The sequence below is a fragment of the Pleurodeles waltl genome, chromosome 6 (assembly GCF_031143425.1).
Source record: "Pleurodeles waltl isolate 20211129_DDA chromosome 6, aPleWal1.hap1.20221129, whole genome shotgun sequence".
NCBI lineage: Eukaryota > Metazoa > Chordata > Amphibia > Caudata > Salamandridae > Pleurodeles > Pleurodeles waltl.
In genome coordinates, this window is record NC_090445.1 from 1,366,111,612 (window position 1) to 1,366,129,849 (window position 18,238).

At 43.0% G+C, this 18,238-nt stretch overlaps 1 protein-coding gene across 1 annotated transcript in view; it reads left to right on the forward strand.

The window, feature by feature from the left end:
* The window catches only part of CHAT (choline O-acetyltransferase), a 337,302-nt gene extending 319,878 nt beyond the window's left edge, over positions 1–17,424 (forward strand). The window contains exon 13 of the mRNA XM_069242500.1: positions 16,708–17,424. Within this exon, the coding sequence (XP_069098601.1) occupies positions 16,708–16,917 (210 nt within the window). The 3' untranslated portion in view covers positions 16,918–17,424. The remainder of the gene's footprint in view (positions 1–16,707) is intronic.
* Positions 17,425–18,238: the final 814 nt, after the last annotated feature.

An 18,238-nucleotide genomic window follows, 5' to 3' on the forward strand; every position in this document is an offset into this window, starting at 1 on the left:
GGTTTAGTAGTTGGATATATTTTTAAGCTAACTGCAGAGTGCTTAGAGACAATTAGAAATGTAGCTCACTTCTGTTAGTTTTAGCAGAGATGAGGCCAAAAAGCGATCCATTCTCGAGGTCGAAAGATCCTGCTATCAAAATAGGACCATTGTCTAATCTTGCCATTTTTGACTCTCCTTGACCAACCTTCCGTAAACCATTTCTCATGGTGTTCATCATTTAAGAAGTTATTGTTTTACACTGAATTGTCCCATGCTTGGTGATGTCTGAATCAAGGGAGATAGTTAAAATCACCACAGATTATATAGGCCTTTGAAAAGGTGAGCAACATATGCCAATGTTCATGCAGAGAGGAAGGATATTCTATTCAGGCCCATAGCCTGACACTAGTTTAAAAGATTTATGAGGGAGTTTGACTCCAAAAGCTAAATATCTCCCCATCCTGCCACGAAATGTTTTACATCTATGGCCAAAAAATTCTCAGCTATCAATACACAAACCCTTCTGTGGACTGCAGAAGAAGAGTAATAATATGTTTGTATATGGCCACGCCATTTAAATTTAGTTCCTGGATGTTCTTCACTATGTTTTTCTTGTAATAAACTGAAAGTAGGATTAAATCTGTGGAGCAAAACTATAGTAGCCCTTTTTTTAAGGTGTTTTGAGATCGCTCACGTTTAGGGAGACACTTTTTTATTATCAGCTTTGGTTATTTTGGGATTTGAACTGATCATGTGCTTAATTTTCTTCAATTTCTTATTTACCCTAGTCCGCCCCCCCGTCCCCCAGCCCCCCGCTCCCTTCTTCTTTCCGCTGCTCACTGACCCTCCCTTGTTCCCCTCTTTCTGAATCCCCATTATTTATAAAGCATTTACGCCTGCGCTCCGAGAGATCCCGTCTCATGCGGTAAAATGGAGCTCTCTCATGGCATTGATGGAAGCCGACTGGGAGCCCTCTTTTTCTCCAATCAGGATATATTTTCTGCTCTCCCACTCATCTTTTTTTTCAGCGAATACACCACAATTCCATATGAAGGTCTTTCAGTTGCAAGCATGTCCCTTCTTAATTTTGTAGCTCTGTAAGATATGTTTGTGCTTCTTTTACTTCTGTAAATATCCGAAAGTTTCCCTGGGCCAACAGCTTAGGTTTAGCGGTCTGTACTTATATTGTTTGTGCACTAATTGCTTTGCACCCTGGGATTCATTGTGCCAGCTCTCTCATCTGAGATCTCAAATGACATGACATGCCACGGTAGATTCGTAGATCAAATGTGTGACTGACTTCAAATGACTTTTCATGGAGCACGTTTGTCACTATGTTTTACTTTAGTCTGTGACAAAAAGAGTTTTATGCCGGGACCCAGGATTGGGCGGGTAAAGAGAACCTGATGGGCTCGATGAACAGCAGATAATCTTTACTTCCAGCCAGCATATGTTTTAATTAGACTCCTCATCCCCTCAAACACAGAAGTGTCCTTTTCTTTGTACTCGGGGATAGATACAAATCTCGGATGTGTTCTTCTTATTCGATTCTTGTACTCTTAAAGTTTGGACTTAGGTTTCTCCAGTTTCTTGGACAAAGTAGTTAACTTGTTATGGAGGGACTCCGGACCTTCCCCTATCTCAAAAACTCTTTGTCACAACTCTATAACGTCTGCACCAAATCTAAGTTGGCATCCAGGTCATCTATTTGTGACTCCAGGCTGTTTGTAATTCATTCTGTTTTGTAATTGTCTGTATCTCAGTAATTAGTATTTTCTGGCAGTGTGATTTCAGTGCCGTTCGTGTACTAGCGTTGCCTAAAGGGAGATTCCCCTGTTAACAATATTAGCACCTTCATTTGTGGTCGGTTTATTGTTCCTATGCACATTTGGTTAGTAGGTTCGCTACTTAGTGGTCTTTGGGGGCATACTGTGTCAGTATTCTTTCCACTGGAGCCAGTTCTCCGGGTTGGATTACCGTTCCTTTTCTTGGCAGGTTTTACCCTTCTGAATGGTTCACATACGAATTAGGATCTGCTACAATCGAGCCTTTTCTGATTATCTTCTTTTGATGTGGCTGCTTTGGTCAAACTCCTATTGGGCAACTTTGGCTCCTCTGATTAGTAATTGTGTGAAATTCCACTGGACAGTCTTTTTGACTTGCGTCCTGTGACCATGGGTATCAAGGGTAGAATCGATCTTTACAGGCTTAGCAGTATTTGCCTCTTTATTTGCTTGGACATATTGATTCATTATGTTTACGTTGATGTCTTCTCCTCTTCGTCTTCATCCCCCTGTTCAATGTTGATTTTTAAAAGCCGGGGCAGCATAAGCTAATTCTTGTAATTGCTGTATGGGCCAAATCACTGTCTCACTTTCATTTTTATTTTCATATCTTTTATGTAGAGCAACGTTTTGGATTGCAAGAACTTACTGCCCTTCCTCTGCATATTTCAATTATCTCCCCCCTTGCAGCTTGAGGCAATATTTGTGATTGTGTTTCTTTTCTCATGTTTGAGGGCAGGCCTTTCCTCAAGGCTGAAGTGTGTTTTTTGCTACTGCATGCGGGTTTGTTTTGGCATTTGTGCTCTTTTTTAATTTTCTTCTAGGGTCTCCTGACTTCCAACTTTTATATTTCAGCGGTTAGTGTTAATGCCCAGACCTCTATCATATGGGCATTGATTGGTTATTATTCATATCTGATTACAAAGACTCGGTTTCTGGCCACCTGACTCTATGACTGAATTTGGCATTACCCCATGCACATAGATTAGCATAACCAAGGAAGAAGGGAACTTGGTAAATTAGCTACGGAACAGAGGAGTAAAAATGCTGGTTCGTTCCTTACCACTGTGAACAGTGTTGAGCCCCATAGAAGTAGCTCAGGTGAATTTATATTGTGTTCACCTGGGCTGCGGAATAAGGCAGAGAATAATTGATTCATCGTGTCCTGAGCTGGGAAAACCGACAGAGCCTCTTCTTCTGCACAGCTGCCTTTTTTTGTTTTTTTTAAAAATAAAATAGGTCCCGGCACCGATCAGGAACAATCAAGGCATTGCTGCGTCCAACAAAATAGATAATTTTAGATTTTAGATTTATGGTTACTGGATACTAGCTCATCACAGCCCCGGATTTAGCGCTGATAGCACCCAGTGCAACGATCTTTATTGGTGCACTCCCCCACAAACCTCCTTCTCCACGAATTCCACACTACAAGGCTCCATCTCACATGCATTTCAATTGTTTTATAGCGCTACTCATACTAATGTATAGTGTCAGAGCACTGTTCCCCAAATACATGTTATGCAGAGCTAATGAATCATATGTGTCTAAATCGGACTATAGGAAATGTTACAGTGAGGATTACAAGGTGTAGCAAGTGCATGCCATCCATACTAGTTAGCAGTATACATTTAAGACTGTTTGTTCCTGAGAAGCACATACTCAGGATTTTAAAAGTCTCTCAGTGGTTGGCCTTACTAATAGGAATGTATTTCTACTCAAATGAACCCTTTTTTAGCCACGTCAGGATAATGAAAGACGGGGAAAAATAACATTTTAACCTCTATCATGCAGTTTGCATGCAACTCTTTCATGACAGTTCATTGGACATTGTGCTAGGATTGCAACTTAAGAACTTTAAGTAACAACAGGACCTCTGTGGCAAAAGCAGAAACCCTCTGAGCTATCCACATAAAATACAGTTTGGTGATTTGGACAATACACATTCTTTGCAGATGGCATATTAACCCTCTGTGCTACTTTTATGATGAGTCAAAACAGTTACTAGACAATACTCCAAGATCTCTCTAGCAGGAGCTTAATCATCTGGGTAATCTTGACATTTTTATTGTTGCCTGAAAATTGGTAATGCACATAGGTATATCTGTAACTGGTGCTGTAACTGGTGCTTTTCAAACCCATGTTATTTCTAAACATGGTGGCCCTCGCGTCAGTGCCAAGTGGAGCTGCAAAGGTCATTCCACCCTAGAGCTTGCCCTGGCTCCTGTTGTGCAAGGTCTAGCTTGGCTGGTTACGAGGCCCATTGATTCACCTGCTGTTCTAATTCTCTTGCACTACATTGAATATTTCGACAACATCTCATAAGTTTGGCACCCAAGTACATCAATCGTATATTAGTAAGCACATCATTTTACCATAGGTGTCATTACTAAAAGAACCTTAACACAAGATTTACGTCTAGAAGCAATAGAGTAAAAAAAAAAGAGAAAGTGACAGATATTGATAAGGAAAATAAAACAAAGGATCACTTCTGAAGGTGAGCACGACTGTAAAAAGTCACCATAAATGTGCTAATTAATTCAGACAGTACGATATGCAGGGGAAATCCGGGAAGCATAATATTAAAAGTTTCAATCTGGTGGGAGAACTTCAGCCACCTAGTTTTCCACTGAATACTTAGCAAAACACCAGTAAAGTAACAACCTGCCAAAAAAATTATGGTCTCGAGACAATAATAGCACTGGGCTCAACACTCAAAGACTTTGGTGCACCTAACTACAATATTGCTGAGCAAGAAAATAATGCAAGGGTAAAGCCACATTACTCTTGAAGGAGTAGCAGTGAGTGCATTTATAGAGAGTAAATTATGAATAGGTGGTGGAGGTGTGATGTTTTTTCAGAGGGAAAAAACAATTTCCATGGGGACAAATTAAAGAAAATGACAGTGGAAATTATTATTTTCAATACAGACCTCCATATGTAATTGTATTACTAGTTCTGGAAATGCTTGCAGTAATACGTGTCATTTTGAGTACTCCTAGAAATGTGACTCCCCCAGAATTCCAGAAATACTCTGAATATGTTCCAAAAGTAGGATTAATCTTATAAAATAAAACATTCGATATTATTCCCACACAATTTCATACATCTGCAAATAGTCCTGAAAATAAATTTGTCAAACAAATGTGAACGAACTCAAAGCCGTATATTTCCCCTTGATTGCTTCATCAATCTAAGTATGTAGCGCAACGTATAGTAAATCTACACTAAACTATATATGCTTAGCTTTACAATGAAATGTTTAAATATCATCCAATAAAACATATCATAGTCTATCAATAAACCAAAATATCTTAAGGGGAGTATATATAGGTAAGTGTAGATTTACTATTTTTTACTCCACATCTACTCACCTTGATGATACGTATACCATCAAAGTATATATATATGTATTTCAGTGAATCACCATTTCAAATTCGAAAAGGGGATCTGAACGCATGGTCACTTATTCTACAAAAAATTTGTAATAACACCTAGTATCAAGGATCCAATCTCCTAATGTGGAAAGTTAGCAACTCCAAAAAGCCGGAAAAAGCCAAGTTAACAATCACACTCATTTCACTTACCTCCTTTAATTGAGACTATCTTCAAAGCTTCTTGTAAACATCTGTTTACTAATGTAGAGCTTCATCTGGTTTCAAACTGTTACGGTCACTACTGCCCATGATGCTGGATAAGGGGACAATGCATGCCCTGGTTGCACGAGCCCTAATGATTGCACAAGTCTTATCTTAATACATCTGGATTAGACTTTTGGGTGGTGACGCGCCACTTCATTATTTAATACTAACAGCTTTGTTAATGGGCACTTGGGCCTTCTGTGTTTTTTTGCTTGGTCTCCTAGATATGTACAAGTAAGTTGATCTTCGGGCATACACTATCTAGGTACCCACTGCCATAGCTATGTCCCAGCAGAAGAGGATAATGGGCATTAAACTAGAGAATAATGTGGGTCAACTACAACCCTAGAATCTAATACAGGCACTGAAAAGCATTTTGGTACTATGACCACACCCTTACTTCATTGATGTGACACAGAAATGGAAAAGGATTAATGTGATTCCTTGAAGGAAAGTTCCATCCTGATATGAATGTGATAGAAAGTTGGCCAAAAACACCTCTAGTAGGCATAGGGCTCATCAACACAATTAGCACAGTGCCCCACAAATCTATAAAAAAATTGGTCCCAAGAACAGGTTGTGGAATTGACTGTCTGTGTTTATGCCGAACTTGAATGCTTAAATGTGGTGCGCCAACTAGAATAACCAACAGGCCTCTGTCAGTGATGAGAGTGTCCAACTTTTGCCATAACTGGTGATGCGCAATTTAGTTTGACAAATTATTTGTGCAAATTTGAAATTTTAATGATGAATATACCCATAACCAATGAATTAATGATTTTGCACTTAGACTACCATGATTATCTCATTTAGACGTGTGACAAAGAATGTCCTATAGTTGTGCCACATTTTTGTGTGAGACACCATTGTTTTAAAATGAATAAAGCATTTGGTGTTCTGCTTATCCTCCTCCTTCTCATTTCCCCTTCCCAATCAGTTACTACAGCAAGTCTTTGCTTCTTACAGCTTACACCAAATATGGAGAACAATGACATACATGCACTGTAGTGTTAGAAAGCATATACTGTGAATGAAACTTTCCATATTGTGCCCACTAAATCATTTTGAAGGATTCCCACTGTTAGTTCCGAAGTAAGTGTGAAGAAGAACATGATTCTGTGGGCTATTGTTTAAAAATATTTCATTTTGTGTTGCACATCTCCGGAGTGCAGTTTCTGAGGTAGCAAGAAGAAGATTTTCCCTTACCTTAAGAAATTTATTAGCGTTAAGAGCCTTTCAAATTTGCTCAAATGTTTTTGATTTGCCAGTAAGATCTAATCATGAGCATATCATGCCAAATTTGCTATTTTGTTATTTAACATGCATACATTTTGTATAAAAACACAGGTTTTGAGGGATTGGGTGAGTCTTTTCATTTTTCTCCCTATACTCGATCCACGTTTTCTGAGATTTTCTTTCAGACTAAGATATTGTTTGTACTCTTCATGAGTTTGACACTTATAAATGAGAGGCATTTAAATTAACTGACTAGGGTTCTACCATGATTTGTGATTTTGTATTTATGTATTCTGATTTCTATGACAAACTTATGCATTTTTCTGTAATGCTTTATTAACAACTATCTATTAAATCTTTTAAACTTAATTTTGACATAGAACTCAGTTTTTGAGTGGTCTGCTACATTTGTGCCATAATGGGGAGGGTATTATCTTGCAGCTAGATCAATAAAAAGGTTTGAAGATTTCAACTGTTTAAGTTAAAGTTTGAGGTTCATTCGATATTGAGGTTCAGAAACTATTGGGGTTTGGCTCCTACAGAATGATAGGCTTTTAGAAAGGGGGTCTTTGGTTGGCAGTCAGGTTACCCCCTGTCCAAGCAAGGACTCTCACTCTAGTCAGGGTAATGGAGAGGCACGCTTAGATAACCCCTGCTTACCTCCTTGGTAGCTTGGCAAGTTTGTAAAGTATTTGCACCAACACTCACAGTAATACAGTGAAAACACTACAAAATGGGCACCACACCAGTTTAGAAAAATTGGTAATATTTGTCTAAATCAAACAAGACCAAGACAACAAAAATCCAACATACACAAGTTAAGACATGAATTTGCAAAAGAATAATAGTCTTACTCCTTAGAAAACAATGGAAGCATTAATATTGCACAAAGTACCCGGTTAGCGTAAAAAATAAAGCCGCACGGCAGAGCGTGCATCGGAAAAGGCAGCGATGCGTCGATTCCTTCCTTGTAAGGGAGGCCGTGCGTCTTTCTTCTCTTGTTGGGTGGGCGATGTCATGTTTTTCTCCCTCGCAAAAAAACGATGTGTCAGTTTCTGGATGGGGCACCACGGATCCGTGCAGAGTCGGGTTGACTTTGAAGCCCAGGGACAATGCGTGGAAATCCTGTTGCACAGTGTTAGAAAACCGTGCTGCGTGGGGTTTACGTCGTTATCAGCAGCCGCAAGCGGGTGTTGGGCATCGTTTCTCCAGCCACGATGTGTCTATCTCCCAGTAGTGATGCAGATGGAGCATCAATTTTAGCCACGAGGCTGGTGGCGAGTCGTTTATCAGCCACGTTGTAGATGGTGCATCGTAAATTTGCCAACTTTACCTTTCAAGGGCCCAGAGACTGGATAGGAGACCCCTAGGCAGGGCAGGAGTCTCAGCAGAGAGTCCAGCTGTTAGCAGAGGAAGTCTGTGATGGCCCTGAGACTTCAAAACAGCAGGCAAGCTCAACTCAAGCCCTTGGAGATTCTTCACAAGCAGGAATGCACAACAAAGTCCAGTCTTTGTCTCCTTTCACAGGCAGAAGCAGCAACTACAGGATAGCCCAACAAAGCACAGTCATAGCCAGGGGCAGCACTTCTCCTCAGCTCTTCAGCTCTTCTGTTTGGCCGAGGTTCCTCTTGACTCCAGAAGTGATCTTGAAGACAATCTAAAGTCTGGGGTTTTGGGTCCACTACTTATAACCCTTCCTGCCTTTGAAGTAGGCAAACTTTAAAGGAAAGTCTCTGTTGTTTACAGGATCCTGCCTTGGCTAGGCCAGGTCCCAGACACACTGCAGGGGGTTGGAGATTGCATTGTGAGAGGGCAGGCACAGCCCATTCAGGTGTAAGTGACCACTCCTACCTCCACTCTAGCACAGATGGCTTATCAGGTTATGCAGGCTACACCCCAGCTTTCTTTGTCTAGCTCTCTAGAGGGGATTCACAAACAGCCCAACTGTCCAACTGAGCCCAGACAGGCAATCCACAAACAGGCAGAGTCACAGAATGATTTAAGCAAGAAAATGCCTACTTTCTAAAAGTGGCATTTTCAAACTAATAGTCTCCAACTTCATAATAAGATGTATTTTTAAATAATGAGTTCAGAGACCCCAAACTCCAAATTTGTATCTGCTCTCAAAGAGAAGCTGCACTTTAATAATATTTAAAGGCAGTCTCCATGTTAACCTATGGGAGAGATAGGCCTTGCAACAGTGAAGATGAAATTAAGCAATATTTAACTGTTAGGATATGCAACACATATCAGTACATGTCCCACCTTTAACATACACTGCACCCTGCCCATTGGGCTACCTAGGGCTTACCTTAGGTGTGCCTCACAAGTTTGAAAAGGGAAGGCTTAGGCCTGGCAAGTGGGTACACTTGCCAAGTCAAATTGGCAGTTTAAAACTGCACCCACAGACACTTCCATGGCAGGTTTGACCCATGTTTACAGGGCTACTAGTGTGGGTGGCACAACTAGTGCTACAGGCCCAATAGTACCATTTGATTTACAGGCCCTGGGCATCTCTAGTGCACTTTACTAGGGACTTACTAGTAAATCAAATATGCCAATCATGGATAAACCAATCAACAATAAAATTTAAACAGAGAGCATATGCACTTTAGTACTGGTTAGCAGTGGTAAAGTACCCAGAGTCCTAATGCCAATAAAAACAGGTCAGAAAAAAGAGGAGGAAGGAGGGAAAATGTTTAGAGATGACCCTGCAGAAAACGCCTTTTCCTATAAAACCTCCCACCAGCCTAAAGGCAGGGGAGACCAATCACTACCTTGATGGACTTCCCTGATTGGGGCGATAGAACAGGAAACAAGGCCCACAACAGCGGGTCATGTTCCAGTTCTACGCCTTCCTGACTCCAGTTGGATCCCTCTGTCCATACTCTCAGCGCCCACTAAGTTAACCCATAGGGAACCCTTCTCCTCATTTGTGGATACCATCTGTGCAGCACCTAACCTTACTTTGTTCACAGATGTATCCCAGGGGACAGACAGTACCACCACAGCCAACACAGTGGTGTGGCCCACTCTACCCCCGGGGTGTGACTCTTGTCCCCACAGAGGCAACTCTGTCCATTAGGACAGCAAGCCACAGTGGCCACTGACAGCTGTCAGGGATGAAAACCAGGATCCATGCCTGTCAAGGCTCTCCAGCCACTGTGACTGTGGAGAGTGGGGGGCAGTAGACCCAGGTGCCTGGCACCCTTTGACCACTCTCTTCCACCAGGTCAGGGATGACAGCCTGACACTGGTCTTCCCCTGTGGGGCTCTGTACCCTCCCCCCAGGAGCGGTATCCTCAGAGTCCAGAATTGTCAGGCTGCTTGTGGAAGCAGTTCTGCACAATTGTCCCACCAGTGCTGGGATGTTAACCTGCACCTGGTCTTCCAACCTGGGGTCTGTACCTTCAGGTTGGACCAAGGTCAGAGGTGAGGCTTCCCTCCCCTTACCCTCTTTTCTGAGGTCCTTCACCCCACCACTAGGAGTGACCGCCACTGAATCCAACATGGTAGGGGCACCATTAGCAGTAGCCCCTCCCTCCAGGTCAGGGGGGACACCCTAAACCTGGCCCTTCAACCCACGGTCTGTACCCTTGGATTGAACTGAGGTCAGGGGTGAGTCTCTCCCTCCCCTGCCCATACTCCCAGGGTTCTGCACCCCCCCCCCCATGGAGAGTACCCCTAGAAGTCACACTGGGGGGTGATTGGGCAAACTGCCCCCCTATTAGGTCAGGGTTTACCCCCTACACCTGAATCTCCAGCCTAGGGTCTGTACCCTCAGACTGGCCCATTGCCTGGAAAGCCACGACTTCCTGTGGAGCACACCTACCCCCATCAGTTCAGAGCTTACCCCCTGAATCTGACCATCCAATCCAGAGTCACCACCCTCAGGCTGGACCACTGCCTGGCAAGCCGGACGTTTTGAGGAGCACACCTACCCTCAACAAGGGAAACACCTTCCCTAAGGGCCACATGAGAGTCTGGCTGGGGCTGGTCCCCTGACCTCTGCCCACCTGGCAGAGCCTGGTTCCCCCAGCCCAGATATGGTATCACCATGGTCATTCCTGGGGGGATCTGACCAAAGAGATAACCTCGACCCTTCAGTTTCTCCACTGGGGCCTGCAACCCCCTCTCAACCCTCTGTCTAAACTTCTGCACCCCCTCACTAAGAGTGGTACTGCCGGGCACCAGAACTGGTGGGACGCTGGCTACAGCCACCCCCCCAAGTTCTCCTGACACTATGGGGTCTCCCACAGCAGATGGCCCTACAGTACAGGATAGGCTCCCCTCCTGGTGTTCACCCATAGAACCCTCCAGGACCTGGGACTGGATCTCGGGCACTCTGGGACTTAGCCCACCCCCATTCTCTCTACTCTGAGACTGGACATGGGATCCCTCACCCACCCCACTAAATTCGGACCTACTTGGGAGACTGCAATCCTTTCCCACCTCACCTTCAGGAGCATGCCCAAATGCCTCTTCAGACCCTCTGGCACTCACCCAGAGGTCTGCCTCCAGTGCAAGTTCCCTAGGGTCAGAGAATTCACACTCCACCTGGTGTTGGCATAGTGCTGGAAACCAAGGACTGGACATATATTCTCCAGCAATCACATCACACAGTCCCTCACATGAGTTAACCAAACTACCCTTCAACCAACCATCCAGTGATTCAGCTGTGAAAAAGTACCCCACATCATACTCCTAAGACTGGAGAGGCAGCACCTGACTGTCCCTGGCACTCAACCCACACTCTTCTGGGGTGTCTCCACACTCCACAACCAGGACCTCTACCTGGGGGGAACCCCTTTCCCTGTCACTTTCACCTAGAGCCAGTAGAGTGTCCCTCCCCCACTACAAGGAAAATCACTCCTCATGCCAGTTCCCTAATCCCCCTCAGGGACCCTGCGCATCACTACAGCTATCTCATACCCCTGAACCTCATGGTGTAAGTAAACCCCCTCCTTCAAGTTGGGCACCAAGTGTCTGGGCAGATGCACTTCTACATCAGTATTAAACATAGAACTTTGGCTGCCACCATCTGAACTGGATTCAGCCCTCATGGCTTCCAGCTTTCTCTCTCTTAGCTCACAAGCCAAGATTATAATTTTCTCCTCTAAGTCCAGACTTCTCTGCTCCATCTCCATTTTGAGCCTTTCTAGCTCCAATTGGTGCACCCTCTCCGCCTGTCTGTCCTGCAACTCCTCAGGAGTTAGACCTCTGGATGACACACTGCTACCTATCCTGGAGACCCTCCCCCCAGGCGTAACAGGTACATCCACTGCACCATTGTGTATATGCTGCACTTCCCCATCGTCCTCCTCCTCTGTCTACCCCCCAGCCTCCTTGGCTGTCACCCAGGCCCTCAGTGCTTTTTGCAGCTTCTCCTTCCTGGTGGAGCTCTTAATGAGACAGGCAAGATAATGACAGAGCTGTTTCAATTGAGCAACTATGTAACTTACCACTTTCTCTAACTCAAAAACAGCTCCAGCATGTGCATCTCCAGACTGAGACATGATGGCAAATCAAAAGTGCAAAGTTTCAAGGCAGAAAAAGAGTTCCCTCTGAGCAATTCAATAATCAATAAAAAGATCACCAAAAATATGGAAGCAGGAAAAAGTCCAAATAGAGCAAAAGTAAAAACAAGTAGTATGTGGTTATGTAATGGTCTGCACTGAAAATAGTGGTGTATACAATCACTGTATGTCAAGTACAAATACAAGTCCAATCCTCACCGCTGATCAATGTTAGAAATGAGGTTTTTGATTGGTGGTCAGGCTACCCCCTGTCCAAGCAAGGACCCTCACTCTAATCAGGGTAATGGAGAAACACACATAGATAACCCGTGCTGACCCCATTGGTAGCTTGGCACAAGCAGTTAGGATTATCTCAGAAGCAATGTGTGCAGTATTTGTACCATAGTGAACACACTACAAAATGGACACCACACCAGTTTAGAAAAATAGGTAATATTTATCTAAATAAAACAAGACCAAAATGACAAAAATCCAACATTCACAAGTTAAAATATGATTTTTCAAAAGAATCGCAGTATTACTCCATAGAGAACAATGAAAGAGTTGACTTTGCACAATGTAGTTACTGTCAAAAATAAAGCCGCACGGGCAAGCGTGCGTCGGAAAAGGCAGTGATGCATCGATTTTTTCCTCGCAAGGGAGGCCGTGCGTCGGTTCTTCTCCGGTCTAGTAGGCGATGCGTCTTTTTTCTCCCTCACAAGAGAGCGATGCGTCGATTTCTGTATGGGGCACCACGGATCCCCGCAGAGTTGGGTTGATTTTGACGCCCAGGGACGATGCCTAGAAAATCCTGTTGCACAGTGTTAGAAAAACTCACTGCATGGGGTTTGCATCGTTATCAGCAGCCGCAAGCTGGTATTGCGTGTCATTTCTCCTGCTGCGATGCGTCGATCTCCCAGCAGCGATGCAGGTGGAGCATCGATTTTAACGTGAAGCCAGCAATGCGTCATTTATCAGCCACATTACAGATGGTGCGTTGTAAATTTCCCTGCATGGTGTTCTGTGCGTGGATTTTCAGCTCTTCCTTGCCAACTTCCTCTTTCAAGGGCCCAGGCACTGGATAGGACACCACTTGGCAGGGCAGGAGACTCAGCAGAGAATCCAGATGTTAGCAGAGGAAGTCTTTGATGCCCCCAAGACTTCAAAACAGGGGGCAAGCTCAACTCAAGCCTTGGATATTCTTCACAAGCTTGAATGCACAACAAAGTCCAGTCTTTGTCCCCTTCCACAGGCAGAAGCAGCCACTGCAGGATAGCCCAACAAAGCACAGTCACAGACAAGGGCAGCACTTCTCCTCACCTTTTCAGCTCTTCTCCTTGGCAGAGGTTCCTCTAGAATCCAGAAGTGATCTTGAAATGTAAAGTCTAGGGTTCGGGATCCACTACTTATACCCCTTTCTGCCTTTGAAGTGGGCAAACTTCGAAGGAAAGTCTCTGTTGTTTACAGGATCCTGCTGTATCCAGGCCATGTCCCAGATGCACAGCAGGGGGTTGGAGACTGCATTGTGAGAGGGCAGGCACAGCCCATTCAGGTGTGAGTGACCACTCTTCCCTCCACTCTAGCACAGGTGGTTCATCAGGTTATGTAGGCTACACCCCATCTCCCTTTGTCTCACTGTGTACAGGGGATTCACAAACAGCCCAACTGTCAAACTGAGTCCAGACAGGCACTCCACAAACAGGCAGAGTCAAAGAATGGTTGAAGCAAGAAAATGCCTACTTTCTAAAAGTGGCATTTTCAAACTAATAATCTAAAAACCAACTTCACTAAAAAATGTATTTTTAAATTGTGAGTTCAGAGACCCCAAACTCCAATTTCTATCTGCTCTCAAATGGAATCTGCACTTTGATAATATTTAAAGGCAGCCCCCATGTTAACCTATGAGAGAGATAGGCCTTGCAACAGTGAAGATTAGATTTTGCAGTATTTCACTGTTAGGCTATGCAACACACATCAGTACATGTCCCAGCTTTAACATACACTGCACCCTGCCCATTGGGCTACCTAGGGCCTACCTTAGGGGTGCCTTACAAGTATGAAAAGGGAAGGTTTAGGCCTGGCAAGTGGGTACACTTGCCAAGTCGAATTGGCAGTTCAAAACTGAACCCACAGACACTTCTGTGGCAGGTTTGACCCATGTTTACAGGGCTACTAGTGTGGGTGGCACAACCAGTGCTGCAGGCCCACTAGTAGCATTTGATTTACAGGCCCTGAGCACCTCTAGTGCACTTTACTAGGGACTTACTACTAAATCAAATATGCCAATCATGGATGAACCAATCAACAATACAATTTACACAGAAAGCATATGCACTTTAGTACTGGTTAGCAGTGGTAAAGTGCTCAGAGTCCTAGAGCCAACAAAAACAGGTCAGAAAAAATAGGAGGAAGGAGGCAAAAAGTTTAGGGATAACCCTGCAGAAAGGACCATTTCTCACATAGGCACATAGAATTGCGTTTGCAATCCTGTTTATTTTTGTATTACCTCTTTGAGGCTGAGATCTGGGGACCTATCTCAGTTTCCAGTGTCCTGCAGACTGAACTGTTGTTCTGGTGCTTTGTTTCAGGTTCAATCAAATCCAACCCTTTATAGTTGATAAAGTTGGAAGAGGGTGAGCCAAGCATATCTTGCAGTGAAAGTGTTCCGATCTTTTGAGGTGAAGCTGGCTTGTCTGGAGCTGGCTCAATGAGTTATCAAGTTTCATAGGCAACATGGGTCTCTTCTGCAATTATGAGTTTAATAACCTCACATGATTTTAGAGTTTTCAAAATCCTATGCAGCCTACATTGCATACCTTGTGGTCGCATGCTGTAACTTCTCTCAGTGATAGTAACAAACTACCAACAAACAGTGTTTTGAATCGATTTTTTACTTTGCTATTTCCCTGATAACTAGTTCCCCGTATTGGCCTGAGGTAATTACCGCTCCCAGATAATACCCTTATTCTGGAAGTGAGGTATTTACTGTGTGATCCATAAAATGCCAAAAAATTGAGAATTACATACAAAATCGGTTTTTGCATTAAATTCATCATGCATTGGAATTTACAAGGCATTTTTCCCAGGTAACATTCAGCAGGTTTGACCTGCCCAAATTAAACTGGGGGAAAATGGAGGAGTTGCAATAACGAACCATAATCCTCATAAGTGTAAAATGTACTGTAGCAGGAGTTACAACATATGCTTAAATTCAACAGGACCCTCCTAATCATACAAAAGTGGCCAGAGAATTACACTCCCCAAACATAAATAATATTAGTTAATTTGTTTATGCTCTTTAATAGTGTTGACCAATCTGCTTTATGTTCTCATCAGAGTGCTGTGGATATCATGGGTTGTCACTGTGGGTGACCCTGCTCGCCTAAAGTGATGCATCTCAATGCGTTGATTCTTGAAGCAGAAGATCAATCTACCACTCATGGCACATCCAGCAATCTCTCGAATGTGAGAAAGAGATTGGTGCACCTGGTTGGTAGTGATTCTGAGATCATGCCTGTTAGCACTTTAGATGACGATGCCCAGGAAATTCTGATTTGATGGGGGAAGTTCCCTCCAGTGGTGCTGGAACAACATTCAGAGTGTGGGTGCTGCCATCAATGTTACATCACTTAAATCATTGGGTTTGTGAAAAATCTAAGCATCACACAAAAAACATGTTTAACAAATGAGTCACTCCCCTTAGGCAGGAGAGTGGTAAGATGGTAGTGCGTTTTGAAGCACACTGTCGCAAATATATTACTAAAACATGGTGGGAAGGACAATGTCCTTTACAGACAGCCCATGGAAATGGCCACAAATTTACAATGACATGCAGTTTTATCTAGCACAAAAATAACGTAAAAATTGGGTTTCAGCAAATATTTCTCATTTGCACATCACCAAGTAAAGTGTCTTGATTGTTTTGATCATATTAAAATCTTTGTTTTATCACACTTCACAATTACAGTAAGACATGCTTCATTTGTGCTTTCCTAACTGCTGGTATATTCTGAAGTATTTGTACGCTTCATTCACAGGTATTTCAATGTCAGTGTATGGTGGATAAAAAACTGACATCCTACAGTCTTTTTTCACAGTCCCTGTGCCGCAGCAAGATTGTCAGATAGCTCACTTTGCAAAATTCTCTAACAATGAATCCTCCACATTTGCAGTCAGAGAAAGAAAATGATTATATTATTATTATTATTATTATTATTATTATTGATTACTAAAAGGATAATCAGCATTTGTCTGCAGAAATAACCTGAAATTTGACCTCTGCCCTTGAACTCACAGCAAATGTGACAAACTAAAAACCAAATGTAAAGGCATTTTTATTGAACGTCTCACCACCTGAACCACAGTATGTTTGTTTCGGGGGTGCTGCAGCCCACCCCGATTTGGCAAGGGAGTGAGCTAGCTCTCAAGGTTTGTCAGTATGAGTTGTAGATTATACATGTAGCATCGTGCATTTTCATTCACTCACGGTACTAGCCATGAAGTGATGTATCCCTAAATAAATACAAATTCACTGTGTTGTTTCTGTTACAGGTTCCAACCACCATGGAGATGTTCTGCTGCTATGGACCTGTGGTCCCCAATGGATATGGCGCTTGCTACAATCCCCAGGCCAATCATATCCTGTTTTGCATATCCAGTTTCAAGGACTGCAAGGAGACCTCCTCTGCCAGGTTTGCCGAAGCAGTGGAAGAGAGTTTCCTAGCTATGAGGGATCTATGCATCAAATGCAACAGCAAGTGACAAACACTTCACCAGACAAACAGGGCTCATAGGCTGGCTTCCAGTTCCAGCTTTTGTCCAGTCTAGTACCACATGTAGCATTGAAAATGGGTAAAGAAATGAAATTGGACACTGAATGTATTTTGTTGATGGGAATGGTTAGGCAATATATATTTAATTCTAGTATACACATGAGTATGCTGGTCAGGCAGGACAGTAAGCTGAGGATCTACTGAAGAGATGTGTCTCTAACCTGCAGATTAGGTCTTCAAAATCCAGAAGGGTGAATTCAGGCTTTCATCTTGCCAAAGTCAATAAAACAGGGATTAGTCAAGCAATAATGGCACCTGCAACGCCCGAGCAATTCAGTTTGAGCCATACATTAAACAAAAGGTCAATAATATTACTATCACGGTTCTAAAATTACTATGTAACATTAAACAATACTGATATTGTAGGTGAACTATAGTTTACTTCAAAGGCCAGCATGTGCCGATAGGATTTGTCCTTTAAATGTTCTCGTTTTTGAAAAAAAAAAAGCACTCTGTACGGTTGTAAAAATTAACATGCGATAAAGACCAAAACCTTCAAGATGAAGTCAAAAAAGAGTTCTTCGGTAAAAGAAAGGGGCATATTACGTAGAATGTGAATTGAGTGACAGAAAGTGAAAGAGGGGCAAAGTGCTAGAATAATAGAGCAAGTTTGGTGCATTGTACGATCTATTCATGACGCTAGAGTTAGACAGCAACAGAGAAACATATTGCATGGCAGGGTCGGGTAGGTTATGAGGTATGAAAAGGACAGTGATTAATTTGTAAAACAAGAAGTGCCAGGGTCTTCGTCAGGAGGTCACTACCACTTGCACCATCCATAGCCCCTGCCTGCGCTGCAAATTAAAGTACCAACACAACTACTAACCATCACACTCCTAGAAGTGTTTCAATTCATATTATTCAAGGCCCCAAAAGCTAAAAGAACAGCTTATGGTGCAACAAATTAGTGATTATTAATGTGCATTAATTTAATAAACAGGCGTTCTGCTCATGCACAAATTTGGCAGACAGTCCCACCATGTGGCAGACTGTCACAAGCTCCAGTGCTAAGAATTAAGTGCCGGTATTGAGCACCGGAAACTACCAGCTGAAATTAAGCACTGGAAAAGGCAAACAGGCGGTGTAATGTAGAACATTATGTGTTCCCATTGATTTGCTATTTTAATGCATATTAATACTGTCGGGACAAAGAATGTATCTCATTAGTACCAGTTTACTTCTCAAAACAGCAATCCCCAACGAAAAGGTGAAACAGAATACATGAAGGAAGAATAGGTTGAGATAGGTGT